The sequence below is a fragment of the Vombatus ursinus genome, unplaced genomic scaffold (assembly GCF_900497805.2).
Source record: "Vombatus ursinus unplaced genomic scaffold, bare-nosed wombat genome assembly UNPS02014813.1, whole genome shotgun sequence".
NCBI lineage: Eukaryota > Metazoa > Chordata > Mammalia > Diprotodontia > Vombatidae > Vombatus > Vombatus ursinus.
In genome coordinates this window covers 7439527-7457035 of record NW_020954591.1, presented here as the reverse complement: position 1 = coordinate 7457035, position 17509 = coordinate 7439527, and the positions used below count along the sequence as shown (strand labels likewise).

The following is a 17509-nucleotide window of genomic DNA, read 5'->3' as shown; positions in this document are numbered from 1 at the left end:
GATCTTCTCCATGACTTTTATCACCCACTATTAATCTATGCGTAACAAATGTGCATGACACCACATGTTTACTATGGGATATAATTTTTGTCACATGGCTCCTCTCCTACAAAATTCTAGCCACTTTCAGGTACACCAGTTATTTGTTCATTCATTTTTCAGTTTGACTTAGTCAAACAAATATATTCACACTGCTTCACTAACATTCTTCCCCTCCGATAAAATCTCAGCCTGGATATTCTTTCCTACCTTGTCTCTCCCTAAGCAAGTTCTTTCCCTTCTTTAAAAAAAAAAAAAACAGATCAAAACTTGATTTCTCCATGTAGCCATCCCAGAAATCTAAGTCAGAATCACCCAGTCCTTCAATAATCCTCTTAACATTTCTCTTACAATATTTATAGAATGCTTAGGTTCTCATCATTTATTTTTGTCTTTTTTATATAGCAAGTATTCCTAAAGGTACTAGTCTAGATTCTGTAAGTAGTCAGGACTCCCAGGGCATATGATCAGGTACTCTGACCTAGCCACTATTAGTATAGCCACTGTTATATCGCAAATTCGTACCTAGAGAATCACTGGAGTTTACTGAGTAGAGAAGGGATGTGATCAGAAATGTGTTCAAGGTAAGTCACTTTGGTAGCTATGTGGAAGATGGATTTGAATGGGGAGATACTGGAGGCAGGAACACCAATTAGAAAGCTATTGTAATGCTACAGGTGAGAATTATGAGGGTCTGAACTAATATGGCAGCCATCTGGGTAATGAGAAGATGCTGGATATGAGAGAAGCTATGGAGGCAGAAGCAAGATTTGGCAGCTAATGTGAACTGAGGGAAAGTGAAGAGTCATGACTAACACCAAGACTGTGAACCCAGGTATTGGAAAGATGATGGTGCCCTCGATAGAAACAGTGATATTCAAGAGGGGGTGGGTAGGTGGGTTTGGAGGCAAAGATAATGAGTTCAGTTTGGGACCACTGAGTTCTTCAACAAGCTTTAAGGTTTCAAGAAGCCTTCAGGACATGTACTTCAAAATGTCAAACAGGTAACTGGTGATTCACAACTAGAGGTCAGGAGAGAAATTGGAATGGATATTGATCTGTGAGTCATCTGAACAGACATGATAATTAAACCCATGGGGGCTTGTGTGAGGAGCGATATTTGCTATGTAGGTGTTTTGAGCTGGTTCTACTCAGGTCAGTCCTCTAGTAGTTTAGGCTTAGTAATGGAACAATATGAAGCACTGGCAGAGCATTCATTAGTTAACAAAAAGAGATATACTGAGCCACCATGGCAAGAGAAAGAAACTCAGCAAGGATAGGCACTCAGGACAGCTCAAGCTCATTTAGCTGAGTCACTCCTTGCTTCAGCTGCCCCATTTTCCACCAGCCAAGTATCAGTGCACACCAGTGCACAACAAAGCACACCACAGTTGCTTTGTACTCAGGTGACCATAAAGTAATGACAATAGCCAGAGCCTTTAATCCCTGAGCCAACTAAGTTTCAAGGATGGTCTCAATACCAGTTAAGGAAAAACTACCCTAACTTTCATGGAGGTAGGGGTTAGGATATTGTACCACATTGGCTGTATCGTCCCCCTGAAGATGATTCTACCCTGAGGTTGAGTTGATGACTAATGAGTCTTTGCCCAGAACCACCACATCATCAGAAGTCCTAGCCCCACTGCTCAATTCCTTTCTAGATCACTCTCCACACCAGCTACCTTGCCTCTATGTTTCCTTCCCCCACTAGAATATAAGTTTGAGAGTAGGCCATTTTGTTTTTGCATCCCCAGTGTTAACACAGTGCTAAACACATAATGCTTAAGTAATGCTTTTTCTGTAGGCTAGATTAATTTTTCCTTAAATGGTATTGGAAACATCCTCAAAATTTAATTGGCTCAGGAGACTAACACTTAAGCCATTGAAATAGCTTTCTGATATCCTAAGTACAAAAGTCAGCTCACGCGGGTTGGGGGTGGGAGGCACGGGCAGCTAGGTGGTTCAGTGGATAGAGTCAGCCCTGAAGTCGGGAGGACCTGAATTCAAGTCTGACCTCAGACCAAACACTTGACACTTACTAGCTGTGTGACCCTGGGCAAATCACTTAATCCTAATTGCCTAAAAAAAGGGGGGGGGGGAGCTAGGTGGCGCAGTGTATAGAGCACTGGCCTTGGATTCAGGATGACCTGAGTTCAAATCCAACCTCAGACACATAATACTTACTAGTTGTGTGACCCTGGGCAAGTCACTTAACCCCGTTGCCTAACCACACACCCCCCCCCCAAAAAAAAGAAGAAAAAAAATCAGCTCACAAGGAGGCAAAAGTTGCTTTGTCACACTTGCCTGGTATACCAGGATGGTCAGTGCAGAGGCAGGGAAGCTGGCTCAAGTTAGTTAATTCTACGTCCTTGCTGAGTATTATTTCTATGCTATGGCTAAGTACGTCTCTTTTTGTTAATTGTTAGATGGGGGTGTATGGGGTGTTCAGGAGGACCAGCACCTCTGGTGTGGGGGTCTGCTGAGCCCTTTTCAGGGCTGCCCATCCACCTTTGGTATCCACCTGATTCACCCAACTCTCACCTGTGGCTCCAAGAAGCTGCAGCAGGCACAGCAGCCACACCCCGGTAAAACATCTAGGCAGATGGGCTAAACCAAGTTAAGAGTAACCAACAGGCTTCCAACCTGTCAGTGAGTTAGGGGGATGTCTACCCCAAGCACATGAAGACTTCCCTGGCACAATGGGTGGATGAGAACAATTTGTTCCAAAGGCCATGAAAGGTGGCTGAAGCACATGTGGAGCTGTGGAGCATGTAGAGCTTGGTCAGACATTGAAGATGCTTAGGTCATCCACTGGATCCTGGGCTGTCTTCAGTCATCCTGACTTTTGTCTTTCCACTGGACTTCAATGACTCTGGAAGAGAGAGTGAGGCTGATGATTTTGCGCAACTCTGCCTCACTTACATCCAATTGGAGAGTAAATCAAAACATCACCCCATGATGTCATTGGAAGTCTTCAAAAATGAAGGATGAACAACAATTATTAGATGATCCACAAGTGTCTCATCTCATTGCACTTCCAAATGTGACATACCAAACTGGCCTGAATCAGGTCCAACTTATGACAAAAATGATGAGGTTGCCAAGTGAAAGTTTAAAGAGAAAGAGGGTCTTGTACTCCCACAGGTACCCTCACAGTTAGGAGGCATGACCTATTTAATGAGCCAGCAACAGAGGCTGAAAGTCAGTCTGACAAGCAGGGGGAGAGCTAGGGGAAGAAGTGTCACAAAAACCCAGAGAAAAGAGAGCATCCAGGAAGGGCAGTCAAAAATGTCAAATGGAGCAAAGGATAAGGACTGAGAAAAAACCATTATATTTGGCAATTTAGAGAACATTGGTAACTTTGCAGAGAACAATTTCAGTTGAGTGATGAGTTCAGAAGCCAGAGTGCCGAGTTGAGAAACAAGAAGGGAGGAAATAGAGGCAATAAGTGTAGACAGCTTTTTCTCGGTGTTCGGCTGAGAAAAGGAGGAATACTATAGGAATATAACTTGAGAGGACGACAAGGTCTAATAAAGGTTTTCTGGTTTGTTTTTTTTTCTTTCCTAAGGACAGGGGTACTTGAGCACTTTTGAAGACATGATGAAGGAATGGGTAAATGAGAGAATGGAGATTACAGAGTGAGGGGGAATGATTGAGAGGGCAATCTGCTAGAGAAGAGAAGAGAGGAACGGATGGGACAAAAATCACATGTGGAAGAGTTGGCCTTAGAAGGAAAAGGGCTACCTCATTATTGGAGATGGGAAAAAAAGAGGAGAGAACCAACTTCCCTGACTACGTATTACACATCTTGGTATACTGGTTAAGTGTGTGAGAGAGAGCAACTCTCATTCCCTCATGGGCTAACTTTTGTACAGAGGACATAAGAAAGCTATGTCAATGGCCCAAGCCTTGGTCTCCTTTGCAATGAAAAGAAGTGGAGAAGAGAGAGCTCATAGGAAATGCCCCCTACTTTCTCAGTAGTACAAGCAAGTCCTCAATTGAGGGAGTTGGGGGAAGGGAGGAAAAGATATGGAAGGTGTGAGGAGAAAAGGTTTTAAATAACTTTTTGAGCAAGTGGGATAGGGAATCAGTTAGGGAGGAGTAAAAGGATTCCTTGCTAGGGTGAGGGCTCAAATGAGGTTAGATAACAAATATGTCAGCGGATGCATCAGGTTGGCTGGCTGGACTTTCTCCAACTTCAGTCAGCAGCCAGTTAAGTACAGCAAGGCAGAGTGGGGGCAGTAATTGGAGTTTCAGTTTGGTAAGGCATAGGTGGAAATGGAAATAGGATAGGGTGGAGCACAAGGACGAATTTGAGAACAGAAGACAGCATGGGGCTGAGCTGGTTCATGAGAGAATTGAGATTGGAAAGGAAGGAGAGTGAAGTTAGAACAGGGGTGACAGTCTGAGAAAGTCCAGAGGGATTAAAGGGCACAATGAAGACAAAGAATAGGGTTAGGAGGGGCAAGTCAAAGGAGAGGTGAAATGATAGTAGGTTATGATCAGACAGAGGTTTGTCAAATTTTTTGATCACGGAAATTGAAGACTTATAGGTGATTGTGAGATCTAGAAGAGATTAACTCTTCTAAAGAAGAGTCAAGGAATAGTTTATGGAATTTGAAGAGACTAAGAAAACGGGATGTTAGAGTATTTAAAGGAATGTCAACTTGTATACTGAAGTCTCTATTGAGCTGTGGAGAAGACAGTGAGCCAGGTACTGGACTCCTTGAGACAGGGAAGAGAATGACCTTGGAGACCAGTAATAAAAAAATAATAATCACAACAATACTGATAGCTAACATATAGGTAGCACTTTGGTATTTGCAAGGTGCTTTACATACATTATCTCATTTGATTCTCATGACAACCCTGGAAGGTAAATGCTATTTTTATCCCCATTTTACAGATAAGGAGACTGATGCTGTTAGAGGTTAAATGACTTGCTAGGGTCACATAGCTAGTAAGTGTCAAATGTTTGGTTTGAGGTTGGATTTGAACTGAGGTCCTCCTGACTCCAGGGCCGGTGCTGTATCCACTGCACCACCTAGCTGTCCCCTAGTAAGTGTTTAAGGAAGGATTATCATCACTTAACATCTCTCAGCCTTAGTTTCCTCATCTATAAAATGGGGATAATAATAGCACTTAGCAGTGTTGTTATAAAGATCAAATGAGATAATAGATATAGAGCACTTTGCAAACATTTAAAAATTTAAAAAACTAAAAAAATAACAAATATAAATGAATGAATGAATGAATATGCCACATAGTATTTTTAAGAGGATAGAAAACGAAAAGACATAGCAATTCCTTAAAGGTTGGGAATCACTGCCTTAAAGCATTAACAGGATTCAAAAACACCAAGAATAAGCTACCGACTCTGCTTTTCTGGCCATAAAATTTATTGCTGATTTTTAGTAAGGTGTTTTTGGGGCTAAGATGGCTGAGATTGTCAAGGAGCAAAAGAAGGATTAAGAACAGAGTGGAAAAGTGAGCAAGCAAAGTAAGAGATAGCAGATGAGTCCTGGTACCTTGGAGGGTACCAGAAAACAATAACCTGGTAGAAGAGAAATTGACAGCCAGGATCCCTAAAAAGGATGGAACACATGGCCCTCAAGCATTTGCATCTTAGCTTAATCAGTTTGCATCCCTTATGCTCAGAAAGAAGAATGGCTAGGCTGCTGTTCTGTCACAGGGATTTTGAATCTGGAGCCCATGAATTTGTTTTTGTTTTCAATATTTTGATAATTGTATTTTAATATAATTTTTTTCCTTGTAATCCTATGTATTTTATTTTGTGCATTTAAAAACATTCTGAGAAGTAGTGCCAGACTTGGCCAGACTAATAAACAGATCCATGATAAAAAAAAAAAGATTAAGAAACACTGACTTATGAGTTGGGTCACTATACATTGGGCAAAAGTTGGATATGCCTACCTTTTAAACTTCATGTCAGCTGGTATCGTAAATAATAGCATATGATTTTTTTTCTTCAGAATAAAAAAAGGTTTCATATTAAATTATTTAGACATGTATACTAGTCCATCTCATAATCAACTGCATTTTATTTACAAATGAATTAAAAAAAAAAAACTTAATCAAGTCATGGAATTGGGAAGGGAACTTAGAGGCCATCTAGTCCAAATTTCCTTTCCTTTACAACATCCTTCAAAGATGATTATCAAATCTCAGCTTGAACAGACTTGAGGGTTTTTTCTATTTTTAGTTTTTTTCAATGATTAATTTATTCTTATAGTTCAACCTGAGCTGCACAATTTTATAATTATGAATGAGGACAAAGTAGGGTTCATGTGCCAACTGAGAATTTTGACAAGAGGTGGCAGGTTCTGAGGGAAATAAAGTTTAGTTTCCTCAGTAGTTCCTAAGCCACTCATTTGTCTAATTTGACTTCATCTTCTCTCTTCATTCTCCCAGAATTTATTTAGATTAAGAATGCCCATATAATATCACTCACTCAAAAATAACTAATAATAGTATCGAAGAGAAAGCACTGTTTGTGATGAATCTTCTGATCACAAAACTGAAAGGCTCAACCTAAGTGATAAAACTACATGAAAACAGTCAGTGAAATGCCATGAAATAACTGATTATAAGGCAACTTGCAGTATGCAACTGGAAAATTCATTTTAAGAAACTGAAAAAAAAAAGTTACCTATTGGAACTCCAGGAGATCCAAACAGATTTACAAGTTGGAAAGCAAATCTCTGGGATAAGGGCAGATCAAGAGAACTAGGCACAACACTTGGTGAGTCTCCACCGTCTTCAGCTTGTATACGTCGTGGCAACTTGGACTTGTTTCTTGTGTGAACAATGACACCAAAACTTCCAGAAAAAATATCAAAGTCGACACCAGGATGCTCAGAAGAAACTTTAGCAGATAATACAATATCAGGCTTTTGATTTAAGATTTCCAAAGAAATCAGTTCCACCTCATTCAGCCTATTTCCCACTGTCGGTGATTCAAACGTCAGAATTCTTCTCTCATTTGTAAATAAAAGCTTCAAAACAGCCGTTTGGGGAAGACACAAAGTCTGTCTCAGCTGATCGAATGATACATCATGAGACTGAAATTCTCCTCTAGGGTTGGATGCAAGATCTATGGGATAATCCTGGTTAAATCGTGATGGATTATTTTGGAGAGCCTTCCCTTCTGGCTTATTCTTCTCTTCATGATTCACTTCTGCAATTCTGTCATGTTCTACAACCAAAACATTTTTAAATGTCTGACTATCTGTTAACAGAGCATCTCTCTTCTCCACTACACTAAACACAACTTGTCTCGGCAGGTGAAAGTTTGGAGCCAAATTAAAAATCCTTTTGGGTCTTCCCTTCTTAGTAATTACTGCTGATGTTTTCCTTTGGACATATATTTCAGGCAAGTTGCTTCTAAAGACATTAGTTTCTGTCTCTATGAATGGAATTAGGTCCATAGGTTTATTTGGAGAAGATGTCAGCTCCTCATTTCTTAATGCATCAGCATTCTCCTCCATCAGTCCTTGCACATGGTTTTCTGGTTCTGTGTCTTCATATCTGTGGACAAGTCTCATCAGTTCCCCAGGGCCAGCAGGACAAGTCCGTCTGGAACACCTAGCTTTCTTTTGTCTCTGAGGATTTATAAAGTTACGAGGCCCCTCAAGCCAACCAGCAAAAGACGGCTGTGTGTCCAAATCCCACTCCAGGTTTTCATCAGATAATGTGGCTGAGAAAAAAGCCCAACAATTTGTTTGATTTCTATTTGCTCTGTGCCCATATTTTAAATTTTCACATGAAGAGTCCAATTTGCCTTGATTAAGCAGCATTTCTTTATCACTGGGGCTTTCAGCTGACATGTTCTCCTCCTCTGTGAGAATGCCTGTGGCCTTAGCAGATATAACTCTATCCTTAATGCCAAACACCACAGAGTGACTCAGTTCAGCGTGACTGTCAGCCTTCATTTCAGAGCATTCAACACTTGGTACACAGGAATTATTCTGTCTTCCTACAAAGTTGTGAACCATTGTCTGATGATTAAACATGTATCCAACTGCATTTTCATGGGGAATGGATGTCAAGCTTAACTGATACAAGTTGTCACTTTCTGCAGTTGAGTCACACCGTGGTATACTTTCCAGAGTTACAGATCGAGCATTAGAAATACTTTCTTTTCCAAGTTCAGGTTTTAGGCTTTTATTACTTTCCTCACTGTGTCCATTTATAAAATCTGTTGATGTACATCTCAGATCTCCAATGGACATGGACACTAAATTTCCATCATTCTCTTCTTCTGAGTAATGTCCTTCACTTTCAGATGTGCCCTCATCCTCTGGCACAGGATGACTTAGGGTTCCATATGAATCTTTCTCCATAGAGTTACCATTACTATTCTTCAGTTTCCTATTTCTTCTCCTGTTTCTCCTCTGACTTGCTCTGCTAGGTTTCTGTCCAGTTTTTTTCAAATTTTCTTCTCTAAATAAGGAAAATAGAAATTAGAAAATTTACAACCATGCTATTTAATTTACTGGGAATGACAAAATGATGGTGCTTTTTGTATCATGTGACAATATTAGCAGGATTCCACACTATACTCATGCATAGACCTGAACAATTAATATGTTCTCAAGAAAGTAGAAATGCACATTATACACTATCAAAAATTTAAAACTTAAATACAAATACAAAATAAATTTACTTTTAAAATTCTATTCTCACATATACTTTGAAGTATTCTCATATAATTTTTTAAATCAACCAATTTTATAAAATAGTTTCAATGGCAGTTTCTTGAAACAAAGAAATTCTGTCTTAGGACTGTCTCTTAATCTACCAATAAGCAATTGAGATTTCCTAATGTCGTAAAGAAAATTCATTTTGAAATACATTTTGTTCATTCTCAGAACATCAGTGGCTTCCTAATGGACCAATCCAACTAAGTTCAACAACATTTATTAAGTTTATAATATGTGCCAAGCACTGTGCCAAGTGCTAAGCGTATAAAGACGAAAAAAGTACCTACCTTTAAGTAGCTCACTTTTTGACTCACAAAATCGATCTTCGATATTGACTTTTCATATTAATGGGTAGCCCATCCCTGCGTCTGTTTCCAAAATCTGGGGTGAGCAAACACCCTGAGTGACAATGATTCCTTCTCTGTCTAGCATATAAAAATGAATTTTCCTTACTTGACTTTATGATGGAAGTGATTTTGTCCTAAGGGATTTCTCTTTGGTGTCACTTTCCCTTCATCCTTTATATAAAAATGTGGTTGTCCCCACAGTGAGAAAGTAAAGAGGGATAGGATGGGGTGAGTACAGGGAATAAGCAAACAAAAAAAAAAAAAACCAAACAGGCAGAAAGACAAAAAAAGAGGAGTAGAGAAAAAAACTAGGCACAATGAAAGAGGGAAAAGAAAGGATAAAGAATGAAGCAAATAGACCACTGACCTTAAGAGTTGAAAAGAGTAAGCAGAACTTTACTGACCTTCAACCTAACTGTTTTCATTTCCAGATTGTGGAGTAATTTATGAGAGGTAAAAGGTGAACAACTCAATCTTTATCTTCTAACTTATAGGAGATAAAAGTCTTATTTCCTACATGTAACTGGATATTGGTTTAGAAATGTGAACACTGAAAGATAATGAATGATCTCAATACAATACTGATGGGGCTTCTGTGAGAATAGGCAGACTGGAGGCACAATTCCAAACAGCAGTATCATCAATTATTTCAAGGGTCATTGAAGTAAATGTTTTCAACAACTAACCTCTCAGAGCCTCAGTTTTCTCATCTGTAAAATGGAGTACCTTTCTCATAGGGTAGTTGTGAAGAAAGTGCTTTACAACTTTTAAAGCACTATACCAATGGGGCAATGATATGGTTCCCTATGGTTGGGCAGGGCTGTCAGCCATTCTCACTTTCCATTGTACTTTATTGTGGATGGGGGTCATTCATCCCTTTGAGCACTCCCTCAGCTGCTTTCCTCTGGGAGCGTCTGTCTGCCCCAAAAATGGCAGAGGCTTCATCTCATTACTAGCCCTTGACACTGCTGACTCATTCATTGACTAGAGCCGGGCTTCTTAACCTAAGGTCCTTGGACTTTAAAATAAAAAAAAAATTTTTGATATTGTATTTTAATATAGTTTCCTATTGTATTTATTTTATGTATTTATGTATGCTATTTGTATATCATATGTATTTATTTTGTTTTAAAGAACATTATTCTAAGAAAGGGGTCCATAGGTTTCACCAGACTACCAAACGCTGGCACAAAAGAAAAAAAAAGATTAAGAACCTGGTATTCATTATCTGTTCTATGAAGCTATAAAAATGAATTTCTAATTTTTTTAAGCTCTGAGCCCCCAGCCCACAGAGTGCTATCAAAAATGCTATCACTATCTCCCAGGAAAAAATCCTTCAAAAACCTTTCCAGATATATTTTCAAATAAGTATAACCAGAACAGCAACGTCTAGAGTTAACAGTTTATCACAACTGCCAGCTTACGAAACAAAATAAATGTTTAAACAAAGGGTAAACAAACTTTTAAAGAAAAGATATTCCTCATCCCAGTTGGAAAAGGCACTGATCTCCAGTGAGGTAAGAGAGATAAACTTAATGAGAAAAGAAAAATGAATCGCTACCTTGGTATCTTCACTGGGATTGGGGAAGGGAGGTCAGTAATACATCTTTCTCAACCACCTCATGCAAGATCCACCCGTATAACCTGTGTGCTGGAGTCTGGCACTGACAATCTCATAGTGTCACTTCCCCTCCCCTGGCTTCTACTATCCAGTTCCTGTGCTTTTCCATCTTCTCATCTTCCATCCTTCCAGCTCCTCTACTTTCATAGCTTCTTTGTATCTGTAGTCTTTCACAGCTTACTCTCCTAATTGGAGAGGGACAGACTAGATACAAGATGAGCTAGGGTTTTATTATACTAGACTAGGTGTGTGGTAACAAGGAATAGTAGTGAAAGTGAAAAGCGACAGATGCCTGAGATAGTTACTGGATTGGGTCAAAAGGAGTTGGCAACTAATTTGAGATATGGAGGAGGCAGGGTGAGGGGAAGGGAAGTGTTAATAATGACTCTGAAGTAATAAACTTGGGCAACTAGGAAGCTGGTGGTGCCAACAGAAATGGGGAAGATAGGGAGAGGGCCAGGTCTAGAAAACAAAAAGTTCAGTATTCTTCATATTGAACTACAGGTTTTAGCTGGACTTCCAGGTAGAGATATGCAGTAGTCAAATGGAGATTTGGGACTGGTGCTCAATGGAGGTCAAGGCTGACCTAATGCATAGAGCTATTGTTCAGTCATGTCTGACTCTTCGTGACCCCATTTGGGGTTTTCTTGGCAAAGATACTAGAGTGGTTTGCCATTTCCTTCTCCAACTCATTTTACTGATGAGGAAACTGAGGCAGACAGGGTTAAGTGATTTGCCTAGAGTCATACAGTTAGTAAGTGTCTGAGGCCATATTTGAACTCAGGAAGAGGAATCTTCCTGATTCTAGGACCAGCCCTCTATCCACTGATTACACCAACTGGTGATCCCACATATAGTTTAGAGCTATATGAGAGGATATAAGTATTATGGGAGTGTATAGACAAGAGGAGGACCAAGTCTGGAGGGATGCCTAGATTTAAATGGAAAAGGAAAAAGTGAATAAAACTGATAGGGTTTGCTTAAATGGCTGAAAAAAAAAAAGCAATGAGGAAAGCCATGGGAAGAGAAAATATCACATATAGAGGGGGTGATGAGAACTGTTTACTAGGCTGGTCAATGTTGTCAAATGCTGCAGAAAGGTCAAGAACGAGAACTAAAAAAGATGTCCTTGCAAGTTTTCAAAAATGACAAAAAATAGGAATACTTTACATTGGAAGGGCTGTAGAAAGACAAGCACACTAATAAACTATTTGTGGAGCTGAGAATTGGTCTAACCACTTTGGAAAATAATTTGAATTATGTAAAGAAAGTGATTTAAATATTCATACCCTTTTGGGGGCATTTTGTGTGAATTTTTTTATTTTTTAAAAATAAAATGTTTAGCAAAAGTATATTCCTTTTCCTCGCTCTTTTGCTTGGTTGGACAAAAAATATAAAAAAAAAAAAACAATAAACCCATTTAAGTGATACAAGAAGGCTAGTACCAATCCTTCTCCTGTCTGGAGAATTTCGTTTAACGTGAACCACCTTCTAATATGAATGGACAGGAATTTGATATCGGATACAAATGGCATGTGTATAACACATTTCATTTTCTCCCTCACAAATTTCAACCCCAGATATTTATTCATAGAAACTACCAAATATCTTCCTTGGCTGGGTGAAAGACACTACTGGAACGTAAGGTTTCTCTTTATCCCACTTTTTGATAGGGAGATACTTCTGTCCCCAGTCCCTATCTCCAACCCCCAACCATAGAACTGTCTGCCTGGTCCTCATTTCTGCCATTCTGGCTCACTGTTTGTTTATCAGGGTTGCTACACAGCAGCAAAATATCCATATTCTTTTACCCAAAAATTCTATTGCTGAGCAATACAAAATGAAAGCCCATACACACTAAAGTATTTATAGCAGCACTTTTTGTAATAGAAAAGAAATAGAAAGAACATGCCCATCAGCTGGCGAATGGCTAAACAAATTATATTATATGAATGTAATGGAATATTACTGTGCTGTAAGAGATAAATATGATGATTACAGAGAAGCATGGGAAGACTTTTTTGAACTGATGCAAAGTGAAGTAGAACTAAGAAGACAATATACACAATGACTCTACCAATGGAAATGGGGATAACAATAAGAACAAAATAAATGAAGTGAATACTGCAAAATTGTAGTGACCAAACTTAGCCCCAAAGAAGAGATGAGAGATTGTATCTTTCTGAGCTTCTTTGAAGAAGACTTTTGGAACGCTTCATATAATGTCAGACTTTTTTGATATACTGTTTAATGATCCTTCTTTTTTATTCTTTGCTATAAGATATCCTTTTCAGAGGTGTGGGGAGAAGACACACATTAGGAAACGTAGGAGATGTAAAAACAAAAGATAGCAATATTTACTGTTTTAAAAAATAAGCCATCAAGGGGCAGTTAGGTGGTACAGTAGATAGAGCACCGGCCCTGGAGTCAGGAAGTTCAAATCTGGCCTCGGACACTTGACACTTACTAGCTGTGTGACCCTTGGTAAGTCACTTAACCCCATTGCCTAGCAAAACAAAACAAAAAAACAAAAATAAACCATCAATATCCTTGAAGACCTTTGGCATAACCTTTGGAGAACAGCTGTGTGAAATGCTTATGTGATTCTCTGATTAGTCCATTATTTCATAGGCATAGGTACTTTCTCTCCCTATACAAATATCAATCCATTGGTACCTTTACAACTTATACAATTCTTCTTGATGTATTTCTATGAATCATCCACAGAGAATTTATTCCACATGCTAAAGGCCTCCCCATGGTTCTCCTATTTTTGTACACCAGTGAAGCACTTAGACCATCTATTATTCTTCACTTTTGCTACATGACCAGCCCACTTCTTTTTCTAGGTATACAAGTCAGGGATGAGGTCTTTTATACTCCTGTTTGCAAACATAATCCTTACTGATAGCAAAATACAGCATACTTACACCAACCATGCATTTTTTTATGTCCCTTTGGCTTACTTGCCATTGTGATTTATGGTATTCTTTGAATTACAGCTTCATTGTAGCACCAAAGGAATATTCTTAATAAAAATATGGACTTTTATGACAGCAAACAGCATGGGATCACTAAAAGGGCTGCAAAAAGTCCCAAATACAATACAATCTATTTTTTTCTTCCTGTTTCATTTTGCGTGCAGCTCACTATTCATGTGCAATATCTGTAAAAGATATGTATATTGATGGAATCATTCAATGGACTTTTTAGGCAAATAATATATTCATTCAAAAATATCTTTATTGGTGACCTTCCCACTCCCAGCATTGATAATTTACAATATATACCTTCTCCTCCACTAAACACTCCCTCTAACAAAGTTAAGTAAAATTGAAAAAATCACACCTGACAAAGTATGCAACATTCTGGAACTAGTCACCGACCTCTCTAGTTAGTCAACAGGAATTTATTAAATACCTACTATGTGTCAGGTTTGATGCTGGATACTAGAGATACAAACACAAAGAATGAAACAATCTCTACTCGTAAGGGATTTGCATTTTACTGAGAAGAGTGAAGTGTTTTCCATCATCTATTCTCTAGAAAAGAATGTTCAACTAATGCATTGTTGGTGGAGTTGTGAAATGATCCAACCATTCTGGAGAGCGATTTGGAACTATGTACAAAGGGCTATAAAACTATGCAAACCTTTTGACCCAGCAATACCACTTCTAGGTCTGTATTCCAAAGAAATCATATAAAAATGGGAAAAGGACGCACATGTACAAAAATATTTATAGCAGCTCTTTTTGTGGTGGCCAAGAATTGGAAATTGAGGGGATGCCCATCAGTTGGGGAATGGCTAAACAAGTTGTTGTATGTGAATGTAGTGGAATACTATTGTGCTATAAGAAATGATAAGCAGGTGGGCTTCAGAAAAACCTGGAAAGACTTATATGAACTGATGCTGAGTCAAGTAAGCAGAACCAGGAGAATATTGTCCACAGTATCATCCACATTATGCGACGACTGACTTTGTAGACTTAGCTCTGCTTAGCAATGCAAGGATCTGAGACAACTCCAAAAAAAATCACGATGGAAAATGCTATCCACATCCAGAAAAAGAACTATGGAATCTGAATGCAGAACGAAGCATATTATTTGCTCTCTCTCTCTTTTTTTGTTTCTTCTTTCTTGTGTTTTCTCCCATTGGCTCTAATTCTTCTTTACAACATGACTAATGTGAAAATAGGTTTAATATGAATGTATATGTTGAGCCTATATCAATATACACACCGTCTTGGGGATAAGGAGAAAATTTGGAACTCAAAAATCTCATGGAAGCGAATGTTGAAAGCTAAAAATAAATAAACTTATATAAAAAAAGATTGTTCGTTGCAATGAATCTGAATTTAGATGCCATTATTTTTAGTTTGATTATCGTAGTCATAGAGTAGATTGTTCTCTTGGTTCTGCTTTCTTCATTATGTATCCCTTCCTATAATTTTTGCCATGTTTACCTGGATTTCTCATATTCGACATTTCTTATGATGTAAAATTGCATTTGTATACCACAATTTGCTATCATTCTCCAGTAGATGGACATCCATTTTGTTTCCATGTTTTTGGTGCTACAAAGAATGTTGCTATGAATATTTTGTTATATTTAGGAGCAATATACATTTGTAGACAGGACACTGGGCTCAAATCCTGCCTCAGATGCTTACTAGCTCTGTGACCCTGGGCAAATTACTTAAACTCTTTCAACCTCAGTTATAAATAATGTCTTACATTGATTCTCCAGGGTTCATAGTAAGCAACAAATTTCTCACCTTTCTTCCTTCCTACATTCTAATTGAGAAACTGTAGTATTCACTTATTCACTCAACAGGTATTTCTATATCTGAGTAAAATGCTATAGTAAACAATGTCCTTTATTGTTGTTCAGTTGTTTCAGTTGCGTCTGACTCTTCATGCCCCATTTGGGGTTTTCTTGGCAAAGATACTGGAATGGTTTGCCATTTCCTTCCCCAGCTCATTTTACAGATGAAGAAACTGAGGCAAACAGGATTAAGTGGCTTGCCCAGGGCCACACAACTAGTGAGGTCAGATTTGAACTCAGAAAGATGAATCCTCCTAACTCCAGGGGCAGTACTCTATGCACTATGTCACCACTTAGCTGCCCCAAACAATGTCCTAGACAAGTATTAAATATAGAGACCGACTCCAGGAACTAAAATGTAAAATGATTGTGTTGTACTCAATATTCTCTAAGGTATCTTCTAGCTCTAAATCTATGAGCTCAAGATCCTCCATTTGGTTTTTCTACATGGACAACTAGGCCAGTCTATTTTGAATAACTGTGGATCTGAGGAGAGTGTAGAAGCTTCTGGGGCTCCATGCAATCAGCACCATGTCATCCATGAACTCAATGCCTGAAGAACCTCACCATCAACAGGGAAGTAACCTTCTTTTGAACTCTGCATAGAAGATCCTCCACATCACTGGCAAACCCATTTGGTGAGCATCTGTATCCCTGTCATATTTTCCTTGGCATTGCTCAGTGGACTGTTGAGCTAAACTATCTCCATGGTTCTCTGTGACATGACATTGAACTTTAAAGGACTTTAACACAATGGTGGAGATAATTTTCACATGAGAGACTTTGCCCAGGGTCACACAGGTAGTAACATAACACTGTGCCACCTAGCTGCCTCTATGTTTGTAGGAAATTGTCTGCAAAAGCACATCCATTGCTTGCTCATCTTTTTTTTTTTTAAATCAAGGATGTCTTCAATAGATTCCTCTAGATGATTTTCATAAAGATTTTAGAGACAGGAAAAGGCAGGTAAATGACTTCTATCTTTCCAGAAACCTTTTTTCTTTCTTTCTTTCTTCTTTTTTGGTGGTGGTGGCGGCAAAAAGCATCTCCTATGAACATTTCCATTCATTTGCATTCTTCTTATCTTGCAGCCTGAAAAATCAATCCCTGGAAACCTTTAAAATTGTATCACATTCAGTATGCATTTCTTCTCTATATATTTGATCAAGTCCAGGTAGTCTTTTCAATTTCATGTTCTCAAATGTCCTTGCTATGTCCTCACCTAATGTGTTGGGTACTTTTAAAAAATGGTGTTTGGGAGAGAGAACTAATGTTTGCTTTCTAGGAATTCCATGAGACTATCTCTGCATATACTCATAGCATGGAGACATGATCTAATCCATGGTATCAATGAATATGAATAATGAATTGTGTCAAACTGCAGTCCTATTACACACGGCATGACAAGTAATAAGACTGACTTGAGCCTTTAGTTCCCAGAATCAGTCACATTACTTTTCTGGTACATTGTTTACTCTAGCCCTGAATAGTACCCTGTACATGCTGGGTACTTAATGGGTATCTGTTGAATGAATAAAAGAACTCCATGGTTTCTCAGCTAGGATACAGGAAATAAGGAGAGAGATTTATTGCCTTGACTCTAAATCCCAGGGAACCAACATAGGGCAGCTTATTTATAAAACCACTAATATAAGTTATATTCCTTCAGCTTTCCTTGAGATATTTGTGCCTTTTTGGCTTAAAAACTTTAAATTTCTGTTATAGATTTTTCAATTTCTAGGAATGAAGATTTTGTTTAATTAAGGTCACTGAAGAACACTATGGGAGTATTTTTTATTAAAAATATGGTAACTAAATTGACACTAATTTTAAGAGCACTGGAAGTACAAGATTCCCTCTACCACAATAAATATAAAATGAAAGACACAATGAAATTGTTTTCTTGTCAGTCACTACTTTGTCTTATAAAATGCAGCTCACCATCAAACTACTG

At 38.5% G+C, this 17509-nt stretch overlaps 1 protein-coding gene across 1 annotated transcript in view; it reads right to left on the bottom strand.

Moving 5' to 3' along the window:
* N4BP2L2 (NEDD4 binding protein 2 like 2) overlaps positions 1 to 17509 on the bottom strand; it is a 56021-nt gene that overhangs the window by 1026 nt on the left and 37486 nt on the right. Inside the window, exon 6 of the mRNA XM_027877596.1 lies at positions 6710 to 8502. Within this exon, the coding sequence (XP_027733397.1) occupies positions 6710 to 8502 (1793 nt within the window). The remainder of the gene's footprint in view (positions 1 to 6709; positions 8503 to 17509) is intronic.